Source organism: Chenopodium album, chromosome 4, assembly GCF_948465745.1.
Source record: "Chenopodium album chromosome 4, dcCheAlbu1.1, whole genome shotgun sequence".
Lineage (NCBI taxonomy): Eukaryota > Viridiplantae > Streptophyta > Magnoliopsida > Caryophyllales > Amaranthaceae > Chenopodium > Chenopodium album.
Window position 1 is genome coordinate 77,831,597 of NC_137837.1, and position 15,478 is coordinate 77,847,074.

Below are 15,478 nucleotides of genomic sequence, written 5' to 3' on the forward strand. Positions count from 1 at the left end.
GGCCCATTATATATCTCATTGCCACCAAGTAAAATGTGAAGCATTTTTATGGCATATATTGCTCGAGTAGCTTGGCATTAAGCAAGGAAAATTGAAAAAATAATGGCAACTACTTCTGTAGCAAAAAACATTCTTAAACAACTACCTTGTAATTTTAGTACATCATCTTTCTTAACAAACAATTTGTACAAATCTTCTATAATATTAGCTACTCCTAATTATAGATTAACTAGGCAAGTTGTTCTTCAAGCTCAAGCACGCCCCACGTGGCTTCCTGGCCTTGACCCTCCATCTCACCTTGATGGAAGGTATGATTGTTTCTTTTCTTTTTTGACAAAAGATTGTTTCTTTTTATTTCTTAATAATTTTTTTGATTACTAAAATTTGCTTAATCAATCTCATAGTTGAACATTAGCTAATTTCTTGCATTATCATGTTATTAAGGATGAGTTCTCATCAACTTATTCCATAATCAGACTAGATAAAGATATCGACCAAATCAATTCGGAACAACCTTATATTATTCGGTTCATTTATTGCTTTAATTGTATAGATTAATGAACATTTAGACATTTGTATTCCGTAGGACACATTTAAAATGAATTTCGCAAGATCTCACTTAATACTTTATTTATTTTTCCCTGACAGTCTGATACATAATGCAAAAACACGGTAAGATTTTAGAGAAATAATTAAAAAAAAAAAAAAAATTAGACCAAATCTTAACAAAATTAATATCAAGCTAATAGTGCAATTTTTTTTTTATGGAATTTAAGTAGGTCGGTCCATTTGTATTTATAATTTTGAACTTATGGGCTTTGGTTTGCTTAGTTTGGCAGGAGATTTCGGGTTCGACCCACTTGGATTGGGAGAGGACCCGGATAGCTTAAAGTGGTATGTTCAGGCTGAATTGGTTCATGCCCGTTTTGCTATGGCTGGTATTGCTGGCATTCTTTTCACTGATGTAAGTACTTGAGCAATGTAGATGATGAGTAAAATTTGACAAATGAATTGTAATTTTCGTATTCTTTATATAACACAATTGTAAACTGTTGCACATAACCATTTTTTTTTGTTACTCGTATAGATTTTGTTAGGTTGATTGAGGCAAGTAAAATGAGACGAAGGGAATATTATTTTTTGAACTTGACTAGCTACAAGTCTTACACTAACACGTGAAGTCTATTCAACTCTATGTAGTTGCTTCGGACTACAGGGATCAGTAGATTGCCAGTGTGGTACGAGGCTGGTGCAACCAAATTCGACTTTGCTAGCACAAGAACTTTGTTGTTTATCCAATTAGTCTTAATGGGGTAAATTGTTTTGGCAAGATTACCAAGATTTTGCACTCTTCATTTGCTGTAATTTAACTTAAGTCCCTTACTAATTATAAACTATTGCCAGATTTGTGGAAACTAAAAGGTATATGGACTTTGTTAATCCTGGATCACAAGCTGATGGTCCTTTCTTTGGCATGGAATCAGCATTTGGGGGCTTAGAACCTGGGTAATTTTAATTATAATTATCTTTTTATATTTCATCTGTTATAAATTTGACTCTTTTTTTCGTTTTGAGGTGTTTTACTAAGTTTAATTTACATTTATTTAGTTCTATTTTTTGACTACCTTATAAGGACTAAGTTATATTATCATCCGTTATATATTATACCGTACCACTCTTATATTATTTAAATTATTTTTATAGACACATAGCAACTTACACACATTACTCACTTATTTATTTCCCAAACTATTTTAAAAAAACTTGTATACAAATGAGCAATATAGATGCACCAAAAAAATCAAAGTAACTTGTGAGTACAAATGTACAATTTTTCTGGTTTGGCTTAGATGATTTATATATTTGGAAAAACAGGTACCCAGGTGGGCCACTTTTAAACCCTCTTGGGCTAGCCAAAGATATAAAGAACGCTCATGATTGGAAGCTCAAAGAAATTAAAAATGGTAAGTTTTTGTTTGTTCATTATTATTTTAATTTTCCAAGATCAATGTTTCCTGTTTATTTTTTTTCTATAATACTAATATAAAAGCTTTTCAAAATTTGGACTTTATTTATAGATGTTGATGATTAAGTGTGAATTAAAATGTTTTTCAGGACGGTTGGCCATGATAGCTATGTTAGGCATATTTGTGCAAGCTTATGTAACACATACTGGTCCAATTGAGAATCTTGTGGAGCATCTCTCTGATCCATGGCATAAGACTATCATTCAGACACTCTCCTCCTCAACATAATTCATTCTTACATTATTTTTTTCTTCTGTGATTGAATATCTAAAGTTATTCAATGTGTAACATGATCAATATGAAGTAGACCACAAATTATCATTGTTCTATAAGAAATAATATCTACTCGTGAGATCTTGTTGGATTTGTTGCAATATTTACTTTACAATACCACCATTTTAAAATACTTGCATAAACGAATTTAGAGATATTTATGTTTTAAGACGTGTCTTAAAGACCGTGAAAAGTCAAATGTAGCAAATAAATAGGAACAAAGGGGTCAAATAGCATAATCTATATGATGTTTCGCATTTCGTTTAATTTACCAAGATAACTATACTAATGGAGTACAAGATATACTTGTACATGGAATGTAATAAAGGAAAAGGAAAACAATTGATCGCGCTTTTCTTTTGGATTGGTTTTGTCAAAAGAGACGTTGATGACACAATGAGTGCGTGTTGCATTTTGATATTAAAATTGTTAAGGACCAAACCCTACTTTTAACCTTTGTGTGGGAGGACCGGAGGGGGGTGGGGGGGGGGGGGGGGTTTATGGTCCAACCCGTTTCGAGCAAGCCAGTAGAACAAGAGCCCAGTACAACATACTTGTATTAAGATGACTCACTTGGTCATGAATAACTGGGATAAGTAGGCCCCTTATCCATCTCATTTCCTACCACATATATAGCCTCTCAAAAATTTTGATCCTGAATGAATTAAGATAGTCCTCCCATCTTCAATTCAAATAAAAAAGTTTACAACTCCTTAAAATAAAGTTGGTGTACTAGCTATCACAAGATCACCAACATCAGAAACTAGCTAAAACACTGAAAAAAATGGCAACTTTTGTTGCTGCTCTTTCATCCAATTCCCTAATCTCTTCCTCTTTACTTCAACAATCTTACATCAATGCTAACAATCCTTCTCAAACACTCCCACCATTTTCGCTTTCATCTTCCTGTTTTTCTTCCTCCAAATCTTCCTTTTTCTCCCCTCTAATGAGTCCCTCACTTTCATCAAATCGTGCTGTTTTTCCTCTGATGTTCAGAAACAGCAGCAATGTCTGCAGTAGCGGTTTCAGTGTTAATGCCAGTGCTTCAGATAAGAAAAGGGTGCTTATTGTTAACACCAATAGTGGTGGACATGCTGTTATTGGTTTCTACTTTGCTAAAGAGCTTCTGGGTGCCGGTCATCAAGTCACAGTCCTTACCGTTGGAGATGAAAGCTCTGACAAAATGAAAAAACCGCCTTTCACCCGCTTTTCTGTTAAGTTTCATTCCCTTGAATGTTTATCTTTTAGTTACTCTAATCAAATTACTGTCTGTTATATATAATGTGGTACATTTGGTTGTACATGTGCTGTGTTAGGCTTAGGCACACCTCACATACAACTGATACAAGTATACAACCCTGACTGTGGCATTTCGAGTTGATCATATTGATCAACTCGAAATGAAGTCTATTTAGAATTTGATAAAATTGATTGTGACACTTTCTATCCTTTATTTTGGTATGATTAGGAAATTACAAGTGCTGGAGGGAAAACGATATGGGGGAACCCGGCTGACATTGGGAGCGTAGTGGGAGGAGAAACCTTTGATGTGGTGCTCGATAATAACGGCAAGGACCTTGAAGCTGTGAGGTATTCATGTTGTAATATGCTTTATCAAAACTACTTCGGTCTATATTTATGACAAGGATCATGAACTCTTAGCTAATCATCTTGTCAAATAATTTTGATGAAAATGATGTTTGTGTTAATTATAACAAAATTACTGATAAAAATCAGCTGTAACATGTAGTCCTGTGATAGACTGGGCGAAAAGCTCTGGAGTGGAACAATTTTTGTTTATCAGCAGTGCTGGAATATATAATCCTACAGATGAGCCTCCTCATGTTGAAGGCGTAAGTTTGCATTTCAAGTCCATATAATATATTGTTGCTTACTTGTTTGTACAACAAATTGTTTATCTTAGTTTGATCATTCTGTTTTAGGATGCTGTTAAAGCTAGTGCCTCGCACGTTGCAGTAGAAGAGAGTATTGCTAAAACTTTCAGTAATTGGGCATCTTTCCGGCCTCAGTATATGATTGGATCAGGAAACAACAAGGATTGTGAAGAATGGTTCTTTGATCGTACGTTCATCATTACATTCTTTTGATTTTTGTTCATAATTTCATTCTGACAGACAATATTCTTAGGCTAAGTTCTGTTCACCTACTTTTTTTTTAGCCTGTTATCACCGCGTTTTACAGATTTGATTCTGATAGAGTACAAAACATATTCCTGAGCCTCAACTATCAGCTTAAGCTTTTGGTTGAGATGTCTTAAACAGATTCATTTGAAGATGATTATATAAATTGATTAATACTAATACTAAAACTAAAACTAAATGTCATAAAATGAAGATATTAACAGGCCTTATTCCTAATTGTATCTCATTTGATGTGTCTAATGTCAGGGATTGTTCGAGACAGGCCAATTCCTATCCCCGGTTCAGGAATGCAGCTGACTAACATCACTCATGTAAGGGACTTATCATCCATGCTTACTGCAGCAGTCGAAAACCCATCTGCAGCAAGCGGAAACATATTCAATTGTGTAAGTGATCGAGCAGTGACCCTTGATGGAATGGCCAAACTCTGTTCTCAAGCAGCTGGTCGCCCTGTCAAAATCGTGCATTATGATCCAAAGGCAATCGGAGTTGATGCCAAGAAAGCCTTCCCTTTCCGTAACATGGTAATTAACAGCTAACAGACATAACATTTCTGTTACATCTTTTTTTTTTCTAGTGTTGTAACTCAATTCTTGTGAATCTGTTGTCCTTTGTTCAGCACTTTTACGCGGAACCAAGAGCTGCTAAGGATATCCTCGGATGGCAGGCAACTACCTACCTTCCGGAAGATCTTAAGGAGCGGTATGAGGAGTATGTAAAGATTGGAAGAGACAAGAAAGATATGAAATTCGAGTTGGATGATAAGATACTCGAATCACTTAATGTATCAGTGGCATAATTCAAAGAGTCATCTATCTTGTAAGGAAACTAATGATGGAATTTTTGGCAATTTTTTCATGTATGAAATAACTTCAATCGATCTCCAAGATCTTGAGTGTCGTCGTAAAATTAAGATGAGCTTTAGGGAATTTCTAAGTCTTTCAGAGATGTACTAGATGTATTCTATAACATATTTATCAAAAAGCTAATTGTGCCTGATTAGCAAAAAATATTGGTGCTCAAGTTAGATTTTTTGCCAGAATTCCTTATCATTTTATTAGAATATGATTGTCATTTTTCTACTAGCTAATTGGTATTACTACGTATAAAAAACAATCCTTTACTATATGACAAATGAGTAAATGACTACTGATAACCAATGAGGTTTTAACCTACTGGTTAATTAAGAATGAAGGTTTGTGTATTATGCCAAGCTCACAAACCGGTTTAAATTTCTTCATTCACCCCCATTAGTAATTTATATTGCCCTATTGACTCATTTGGATGAAGAAAAAAAACTAATGACCATTGATATCAATTGATAAACTCTACTTTGTAATTGTCATCAACATCAGTAGTAAAAAGTGACAACATAAATAAATTGTTATCTATAGGTTAACATATACGGAGCTCAAAAGCATAAAATACATTTTCTAAATTGACATTACTATAGGAAAATATGAAAAAATTATGCACCATTCATTATGGATTTAACTTAATTCAACTATTTCAACTTTTAAGTCCTGTTATCTTTAGATTCAGTTCAGTTCATAACTTCCTTCTGTCATAAAATATTTAGCTCAGTTCGGTCAATCAGAACAGGCCCTTGGAGCTCCCTACTTATATGCAACCTAAATCATTTACTTGCACTTGTTATAGGATCATATCCATCTTTTTTATTCATCGGAATTTAATTACCTTATCCTCACAAATTAATAATGATGAAAATCTTTCTTCAAAAATTTAATGATGAAGATCTAAAAGAAAAATAATAAACACAGTCCTTAACGTTATGTATAAGAAGTTTAAAAAAAGAAATATTAAGGATAAATTAACATTGATTATAATGATTTGCGCGTATTTGTCATGAATTCCAACTTAATTCTTTTTCAAATAGTATATTTAATATAATGTGTATATAATCTATACATAGTTCTAACGGTTACATACATCATTACTGAGAAAAAAAAAAATGGGAGCTCATAGATGAAGGGTTCAATTCTCGTTACCTTCAACCTTTCCAATGGATAATTCCTAGATAAGATTTCCACGTTAAGACCTCTAAGTTTAGTAAATCTTCAAAACCAAAACTTAGGAACTTTGACGTCATGTTGTTTTTGGTAATAATGGTATACAATTCTTCACAATATTTATTCATTTTAATTTCTAATTTGCACTTAAAATATAGTCATACGTTAACTTAATACTTTAATTGGATAAGTTTTAGACTTTAGTCAAATCTTATCTCATAGTCAATTCTTAAAGCTTTACTACTTTCATTTACTTGCATTATTTTTTGACAACCATACTTCAACGAAATACAAATATCTTATTGTGAGAATCTTTTTCTTCTATATAAAGTATTAATAATAATTTTAATTTCTACTATTATTTTATATTAAAGATTACCTAAGTTCTTGGTGGCCAAACTTTACAAATAATAAATGCATAGCCATTAGCCACCCTTTCTTGATTTGATCCATTACAAAATAATTTTATAAAAATACCCAAAATAAAAAAATAAAAAATTAAAAAAATCTGTAAAATTGCTCTGCGCAAGAAAATCATGGCGTCTTCGAAATTTAAAGCTTTCTGGAATCATCCAGCCGGTCTCAAAACAAGTTTGTTTACCCCTCTATTTCACCTTCTTTAAAATCTCTAAATATTGCTCACTTTTTTTAGCATATAATTATGTAAATGCTTAATTTCTCGAGATAATTCTATGTAAAATGTTGTTATTGTTATTGCGCTGTATAATCAATAACGGTTAATATATAACTAGTTGTTGAATCATTTTTCAATTTTAATCTAATTGTTACTCTATATAATGAGTGTAAAATAATCTTTATAATTCTGTTTGAATTATTTGAATGAATTTTGGTTATTCTAGAATTTGGATTATAGTCCTTATAATTACTAATATTTGATCCATCAAATTAAATAAACAATACAGTTCACTTTTGGGCACCAACGTTCAAATGGGGTCTTAGCATCGCAAATGTCGCAGATTTTGCCAAGCCACCTGAGACGATTTCGTACCCTCAGCAAATTGGTTAGCCTATTTAACATTTATTTACGACTTGTTTGGATAGCAATGTGGTAGCAAAAGGGAAGGGAACGCGAGAGCATTACTCTCGACCCCTTTCCTTTCTAGTAAAAACCTCTCGTCCAAACACATTGTTAATGATATATTGATATTAAGTTGTCGTATATTTGGTCATATGTTTGGAATTTTAGTCCTATTTCAATAGTCTAAGGGTATGGCAGATCGTGTCGATTTTTGCTTACAGTCGTAGCAGCCTCAGGACTTATTTGGACGCGGTATGGCATGGTTATCACACCGGTAAGATCGTGTTTAGTATTTTCATATGATTTTCTAGTGGCCTTATTTGATACTCTCTCCGTCCCTTAATATAAAGCCTCTTTCTAGCATTTATTACTTACATAATAAAGAGAAAGAGGTTTTTAATATAGGGACGGGTGGAGTACTAATTTCTATATTCTTTACTCTTCTTATGTTAAGTTTTGTGTTTCAATTGCAGAGAAACTGGAATTTGTGTAGTGTAAATTTTGCAATGTCAATGACAGGGTTTTGTCAACTAACTAGGAAGATTGGGTAATTTTATGAATCATTACTCTATTTCTACTCATTTTTAGCATACTCAACCACAACCATTGTTATTTGGAGTTTACATACTTGTCCTCAAAATGTGAAATGTCTAGAACTCTCTCTGTCTTTAGATGTTAGGTCACATTTGATCAAGGGTCACTTTAAAGTTAGTGAATCGAAATAGCTTAGCATAATTATTATTCTTCACTTTTATAGAATGTCATTCGAGGCTGTAAAGACTAAAATAGAAATGTGGCCTATTATTTAGGGACAGATGGAGTATCTTTATATCCTTTTTTACTTGGATTTCGCAATTTTCAATATTGATAATCTTGATGCATTGGCATTTTGGCAGGTATGACATCTCTAATGAGAGAAAAACAAGTATTGTAAAGGAATAATTGATACAAAGTTACAAATCCTTGGTGTAAAGATCAACATCTCTAGTATACTTCATTTGATTCCTGCTCTTGACACTTCGATCAAATTCGAAAACTTAACTCAAAATTTCTAGTTGATGATTGTTATGCTACCAAATGGAGAAGCACCATTAGCATATATATCTAGTTGTATTTTCGCCAGAGAATCGGAAACTTTGGAATTGATATGAAAGTTTGTTAAGGAAGATTGTGTAAAGTTGTTACATTTGTAGTTATTACATTACAATTTACATAATTACATATCTTCTTCTAATGTATGTAATAGAATTGTAGAAACTTATGATATGATAAAGAATCTCAATTGCAAAGTTCGTACTAGAAATTGAGTAATGGTTGTCTATTAAGGGTTTGACAATTTGATTTATTCCAACACGACTTCCGATTGTAGTATCATGTTCCTCTTCCATTAAAAAACTAAATTACACAAATGCTGGTTTATTATCAACTGAAATTACATTATTAATGAAGTACTCTAATTTTAATGTGCCTCAAATTCATTGAGAAACTCTAATTTTTACTTTTAATGTGCCTCAAGTAGGTGTTTCATGTGTATACTACATTACAATTTAGTGAATTTACATATCTTCTTCTAATAACGTAGTAGTATTGTAGAAACTTATGATATGATAAAGAATCTCAAGTTTTTATATTAACGGAGTACATTTTTTAGACAAAGAAAAAAGAGTTAAAATGGTTATTTATGTTTTAATTGTATTATTCTATGACATTTATGGAAAAAAAAAAGGAATAAATCAAGGTGGTCTTTTTTTGTTATCCTTCAATTGTAAGAATGTTGGTAATAATACTTCTACGGTTTATATAGGCCATGTTTGGTAATTGGCTTTTTAATGGCTTTTTGGTTAGCTTTTGGCTTTTGGCTTTTTTAGATGGTCAAACAGCCAAAAAATGTGTTTGGTAATTGGCTTTTTAGTCAGTGAAAAAGTTGGCTTTTAAGCCAAAATGAAAAAGCTGGCTTTTAAGCTAAAATGAAAAAGCTGCTTTGAATAGCTTTTTTGTTGGCTTTTAGCTTGTTGGCCCACAAATTATCTAATAAACAGCCAACAACCAACAATTAATTTACCAAACACTTTTATAAATAGCCAGCTTAAACAGTCAATTTCAAAAGCCATTATAAACAGCCAAACATTCCAGCTGGTCAAACAAGCCAAGTGAACCACCCAATAGCCAACCGCCAACAGCCATTTCAGCCTAAACAAATAATTTCAGCTCAACCGTGAAGAAACAAGCCTAATTGTCTAATTTATAAGATCACTCTATCTAGTTATGGAGATTTTTTATTTCCTTGAAACAAAATCACAGTTTTAGGGTCTGTTCTAATTGACTGAAATGAGCTGAATATTTTATGAGAGCAAGAAATTAAGAACTGAACTGAAATATTTTTTTTTTTTTTTTTTTTTTTTGAAAAGTAAGGTACATTGAGGAGTTTAGGTACGTCTTCTCGCAAGACCGTGACCTAAACTATCAAGTAGCAAAAAACAAGAAAATTTACTATCTAAAAAAGGATCTATATCTTGATGAGTCGGAGTTGAGTAGCCGAGAGAGGCAACATAGTCTGCTGCCCGATTGCCTTCCCGATAGATGTGTCTTGCGTGAAAATTCGTAAAAGAATCCAAAATAGCCTTGACATCCGCCATAAGAAGCTGAAGTTTCCATGAACAACTGAAATGACCCTGCAAAATATTAATAACAGTAAGAGTATCGCCTTCAATAAAAGTATCAGAAATAATATGAAGAGAATATACCCTAGACTCTTAATTAGTTAGACTAGGTTCAATATTTTGTATGAACTTGTTCCCACAGTAATATGTTTGCCTAACCGTTTTCCTAACAAAAAAAAGTACGGTGTTTTTTTTTGTGCTTCTTTGTCAAGAAATCAGTAAACGGCACCGTTTTGTCAAGTGTAAAACTAAGAATAACAATTCCCCCACTTTCTCTTCCTTTGTTCAGATTCTGGGAAGATGGCGGCATCAATGTTTCTTCGAAGATCGCCATTAAAGCTCCTACCTCAATGTCGAAGCTTCTACTTTCTCTCTCCTCCTTCCTCTTCTTCTTCTGCTTCAACTTTCTACAATAATCAGCTTCTTCGTCTTTGCTCCAATGGCTTCCACTCTCTCTCCAACATTCCCGACGAGGTATCCTCTCCTTCTTCTGTTGAATTTTGGTTTTGTTTTTTATAGGGCTTTTATTTTCCTCAATTTCTCCATTGCAATTCAATTATACTTGTAAATTGTAATATTGACTCAGAGTTTTGATGTTCTGAACTTTAATTGAAGGAATGATATGGTTTTTATAATGTGAATTTCAATCGGGAAATTTGGATTGATTTTATACCTGATTTTGAGTACGAATTTAAAAATCATCCGATTTTTATTAATATTAAATAAAATAATAAATAAATATTTGGAAATATTCACAGGAAAAATGTTGGAACATATTATATAATTGAGCTTGTAATATGATTTGGTATATTTATGTTAAGTCTTTAATAAATTTCCAATATTTAGTAGTGTTAATCGAATAATAGAGATATACAAACTATGAATGGAGCTTGTAATATGATTGTGTATTAGCCTTGTTGAACAACCAAGAGTAATTGCATCTTCGTTGTATATGAATGGAGTTATCGTTCCGTTGTTCTAGACTTCTAGTATGAGTCTTGGTAAATTACGAATACGAATGTGGGAATTCGATACATCTACATTCATCTTCCCTACATTGTTCAACAAAGATTAGGAAAAAGGCTCATTGACATAGGGTTATTTTTACACCTTGTCATAAAGTTACTTTTTTTTTTTTTTTTTTTTTTTTTTTTTTTTTGCTTTTGACACAAGTATTTAAAATCAGTAACCCTCAAACATGCAACATATTTTGGGATGGATTAGTATGTATCAAATTATTAATGAGGTTGTTCTTTGAAAAGTTGTCCAAGTGAAGAGAACTTGGTTGCATGGGTTTATTGCTCGAGTAAAAGGCCTAATTTCAACTCTTTTGGTTATTGATAATTTCTAGTAATAGAAGCTACTTATGGCATTGATCAATGATAGTATAATATTAGTTGCATGTAGAAGCAGTTTATACATTGTCTGTTGGGGTAGTAGGGAAGAAAGAAGGCTTAAATATTTCAACTCGGAAAGTATTTGTGTGTCTTGACCATATTCATCAGCTATGAGGCCTATGACCCAAGGGTTGGTACTTGTAGTCCAATTCTCTAATCAACAATTTTTGTTTGAACTCAATTATGGGGAAGGTTAGCTCTATAGACTTAGTTGAGGTATACTTTATTTGATGCAAAAATTGTAGCTTTGGCCTGGAAGAACCTCAGGTGAAATCTCATATTTGAGTAATGTTCACAAGCTTTTACTGAATTAATAGTTGAGGTTGATGGAGCTAAATTAGCTGTGAATATGTTAAAGGAAGCAGAAACTTTGTTGGAGAAAGGCATAGGAATACCAAAAAAATGTTTACCTATGGAAGGATTTGTCCTTGTATAATGGGAGTATGGAATACTATATGCATGAAATGAACTATTGACTGATTGAGTGTGAGACAGGAATCAGTTAGTAAACAGAATATGCAGCATCCAAGGGCTTCGGATTTCTGAAGCAGATAAGAATAAAGCAAATTTGTTGATAATTGCAAGATATAGTTCAAAGTTTCTTGGAAAGAACTCATTAAATTTTAGAAAATGATGTTAACAGCAAATAAAAGATCATTTTTAAAAGAAGAGGCAGAAGTTCAAGGATACGAGGGGTAACTGGGTAAGGAATGACAAAGCTGTGCTCTGTAGTCCAACATTAGGTGAAAAGTATGTCAATGTGATGTATGTTAAGAAATTGGTTACTATTTGTCATTTCCTAGGAATTCTAGGATAAGCTCGGATACAATTAGGAAGCAGCTAATGTACTCTTCAAAAAACTCAAGTATAAAACTTCAGATTGTGGTATATTGTGAATTTTTAAAATAAAAATTTGTGCTTGACTCAGGCTTTCCTGTAATTAATGCTTGATGTCAGATTGTTAGTTAGAGAATGCTTATTAAGTAACCGGAAGCAAGGGCACGAAAAGGTGAAACTTTTTTTGATGCCTGGTCTAAGCAAGTACTCCGTAATTTCATATTTCAGATATGGAATTATGAAGTCAAAAATTTTGTCTCTATTGTTTAGAGCTGGATCAATCCTTTTCACTGCTCAGAACTTCTTGCATCTGTTTTTATCTTTTATGTTTGTGTTTTTTTAGCCATAGGGTCATTTTTGTCCTTTTTTTTTTCCTGCTTTTCAGTTAATGCTTGCATTTCTAATTATTAAATTGGACCAAGTTCCCTGATCATTTTTTTGGGTACACTTTTCAGGAACAATTGTCTACCATGACATCTATATATGATGGTCTAAAGAGGTTGTATGAACAAAAGCTGAAGCCATTAGAGCTTACTTATCAGTTTAACGATTTTGCATCACCCGTGTTAGTAAGGGACTAAAGGCACAAGATTTGCCAATTTTCTGTTTATTGACTCGTTCTCCTATGTTTGTAGTGATAAAGTCAGTTAATTACTTGTTCTCAAATGCCTATTTCATTATCTTACCATTTTCTCTTTCCCTTTCCGTGTCACAGACAGATAGCGATTTTGATGCAAAACCTATGGTCATGCTTCTTGGTCAGTATTCCACTGGGAAAACTACTTTCATCAAGCACTTGCTAAAAAGTTCTTATCCTGGTAGTTATATAATGCCTTTTCTCTCTCTTTTCTGTTGGTCTAATTCAAATTGTGGAGTGGTAATACCATTTCTGACAGACCTCCTTTACTGGTTATTGCAGGAGCACATGTCGGGCCAGAACCAACCACAGATAGATTTATTGTCATTATGGTAAAAGATTATTATCATTCTTATTCTTGTTGCAGAGCTCAAAGATTGAATTTCCTCCTGTTCTGTTTTGGTGGAGTAATTGCTGTTGTAGGTTTTTTTTTTTCTTTTTTTTCTTGGTTAATCTGATATAGATTTCTGCAGTCTGGCCCTGATGAAAGACGTATTCCGGGCAACACAATTTCTGTTCAAGAAGACATGCCGTACAAAGGTCTTACGACATTTGGGTCTGCGTTTTTGTCGAAATTTGAGTGTTCCCAGATGCCACATCCAGTGAGTTTGCCTGCAACATTTCTTAACATATACATCTTCAATATGTACAGTAGCAGGAAGTGAACTTTCTATTGTTTTATCTTAAAGCTTTTGGAGCATATGACTCTCATTGATACCCCTGGGGTATTATCAGGTGAGAAGCAACGAATAGAAAGGAGTTATGACTTCACTGGTGTGACATCTTGGTTTGCTGCCAAGTGTGACCTCATCTTACTCCTTTTTGATCCCCACAAACTTGATATTAGTGATGAATTCAAACGTGTGATTTCATCGCTACAAGGCCATGATGATAAGATACGTGTTGTTTTGAACAAGGCAGACCAAGTGGACACTCAGCAGGTGAATGGCAAGTTCAAATTCAAAATACAGTTTTAATTTTTTCTTCTTAGAAGTGCTCAGTGGGATTGCTATAAGTTGATTAATTAATTCTATTTTTTTTTTTCATCTCAATCCCTGTTTGGATATGCGGCAGTTGATGAGGATTTATGGGGCATTGATGTGGTCACTCGGGAAGGTTTTAAACACTCCTGAGGTTACTCGTGTTTACATTGGGTAAGCTTCATCCAGTTGAGCTTAATATGGGACTTGAATTATCTTGTCAAAATTGAACTGCTTATGAAATATGTTAGCTCTTTAAGCTCTTACAGCTTCTCGCATGTTTATGAGCCATAATGCTCAATTAATTTCATGAGGGTACATAATTTACTAATTTTGTCATGTATGCAGCTCTTTTAATGATGGGCCTTTAAATGAAGCAGTTGCTGGTCAAATGGTACGGGATCTTTTCTTAAAGGAACAGAATGATCTTCTTGCTGATCTAAAAGACATTCCAAAGAATGCTTGTAACCGAAGAGTAAGTCTGGCAGTCTGCTGAATTCATTTGACTAGGATTATGAATCAATTGCTATCAGTGTTATTTTTAGAAATGGCAATGTGATTTGCCATTAGGTTGCTAGCTCGTGTTGTGAACTTGTAGCAGGGATTGAACTCATTGAAGTTCCTAGAAATAAGCTGATACTTATTTTTTGTGTGTTGAACTCGTTGAAGTTCCAAGAAATACACACAAAATATCGGATACTTATGCTGTTGTTTGATCTCCAGGTTAACGAATTTGTGAAGCGTGCTAGGGCAGCAAAGATTCACGCTCTTATCATCAGTCATCTGAAGAAGGAGATGCCTGTTTTGATAGGCAAGGCCAAGGCGCAAGAGAGTCTTATTGAGAACTTGGAAGTTGAATTCAGAAAGGTTTTTTGCTTACCCATACTCTCTTCCTCTTTTTGTATGTATGATATCTGCAAATAGTTTATGCTATACCCTCTGTTAATCGAGATCTAAACTTTTTCTTCTGCTTAGATCCAAAGGGAGTACCACTTACCAGCAGGGGATTTTCCAAATGTGGAGCATTTTCAGGAAGTTCTCCGGGATTATAACATTGACAAATTTGAGAAGTTGAAACCGAAATTGATTCAAGCTGTTGATGAGATGTTAGGTTATGACATCCCAGAGCTTCTCAGGAATTTAAAAAGTTTAGACAATTAATGATTTATATTGTAACAAAGCTTGCCAGTTCAGGATAAAAGAAAATGTTACAAGCAAAACTAATCACCAATGTAACCTTGGAAATTTTGGTTGATTATGATGTATACGCCCTGTTTTTGTTGGGGAAATGTCATATTTGGGTAGTTTCACCCTTGCATATTGTGTTGTATGCTTGACTGATTATATCCTAGCGCAATAAAATACCCCTAAAGTGGTATACAAACTGGTTACTATTATGGTTGCAGCATCTAAAAAGATGTAGCTTAAAAATGTTT

The 15,478-nt window shown here is 33.3% G+C and overlaps 4 protein-coding genes across 4 annotated transcripts; all 4 read left to right on the top strand.

Moving 5' to 3' along the window:
• Window positions 1-46: 46 nt before the first annotated feature.
• LOC145627401 (photosystem I chlorophyll a/b-binding protein 5, chloroplastic-like) lies at window positions 47-2,379 on the top strand. The gene is made up of 6 exons (XM_081679794.1): window positions 47-308; window positions 832-964; window positions 1,201-1,313; window positions 1,405-1,506; window positions 1,876-1,964; window positions 2,116-2,379. The coding sequence occupies exons 1-6, from the start codon at window positions 103-105 to the stop codon at window positions 2,253-2,255; spliced, it is 783 nt and encodes a 260-aa protein (XP_081535920.1). The 5' UTR covers window positions 47-102; the 3' UTR covers window positions 2,256-2,379.
• A 584-nt stretch (window positions 2,380-2,963) lies between these two features.
• LOC145629418 (chloroplast stem-loop binding protein of 41 kDa a, chloroplastic-like) lies at window positions 2,964-5,504 on the top strand. The gene is made up of 6 exons (XM_081682015.1): window positions 2,964-3,513; window positions 3,769-3,890; window positions 4,051-4,153; window positions 4,244-4,382; window positions 4,709-4,986; window positions 5,082-5,504. The coding sequence occupies exons 1-6, from the start codon at window positions 3,085-3,087 to the stop codon at window positions 5,259-5,261; spliced, it is 1,251 nt and encodes a 416-aa protein (XP_081538141.1). The 5' UTR covers window positions 2,964-3,084; the 3' UTR covers window positions 5,262-5,504.
• A 1,362-nt stretch (window positions 5,505-6,866) lies between these two features.
• LOC145627402 (mitochondrial pyruvate carrier 3-like) lies at window positions 6,867-8,827 on the top strand. Its single transcript, XM_081679795.1, has 5 exons — window positions 6,867-7,083; window positions 7,416-7,514; window positions 7,753-7,805; window positions 8,005-8,078; window positions 8,428-8,827. Exons 1-5 carry the CDS (start codon window positions 7,029-7,031, stop codon window positions 8,471-8,473), a joined length of 327 nt encoding a protein of 108 aa, XP_081535921.1. The 5' UTR covers window positions 6,867-7,028; the 3' UTR covers window positions 8,474-8,827.
• A 1,629-nt stretch (window positions 8,828-10,456) lies between these two features.
• Window positions 10,457-15,386, top strand: LOC145627403 (EH domain-containing protein 1-like). Its single transcript, XM_081679796.1, has 10 exons — window positions 10,457-10,665; window positions 12,881-12,994; window positions 13,141-13,243; window positions 13,345-13,394; window positions 13,536-13,664; window positions 13,752-14,003; window positions 14,137-14,216; window positions 14,391-14,517; window positions 14,766-14,909; window positions 15,018-15,386. The coding sequence occupies exons 1-10, from the start codon at window positions 10,492-10,494 to the stop codon at window positions 15,201-15,203; spliced, it is 1,359 nt and encodes a 452-aa protein (XP_081535922.1). The 5' UTR covers window positions 10,457-10,491; the 3' UTR covers window positions 15,204-15,386.
• The last annotated feature ends 92 nt before the right edge of the window (window positions 15,387-15,478 follow it).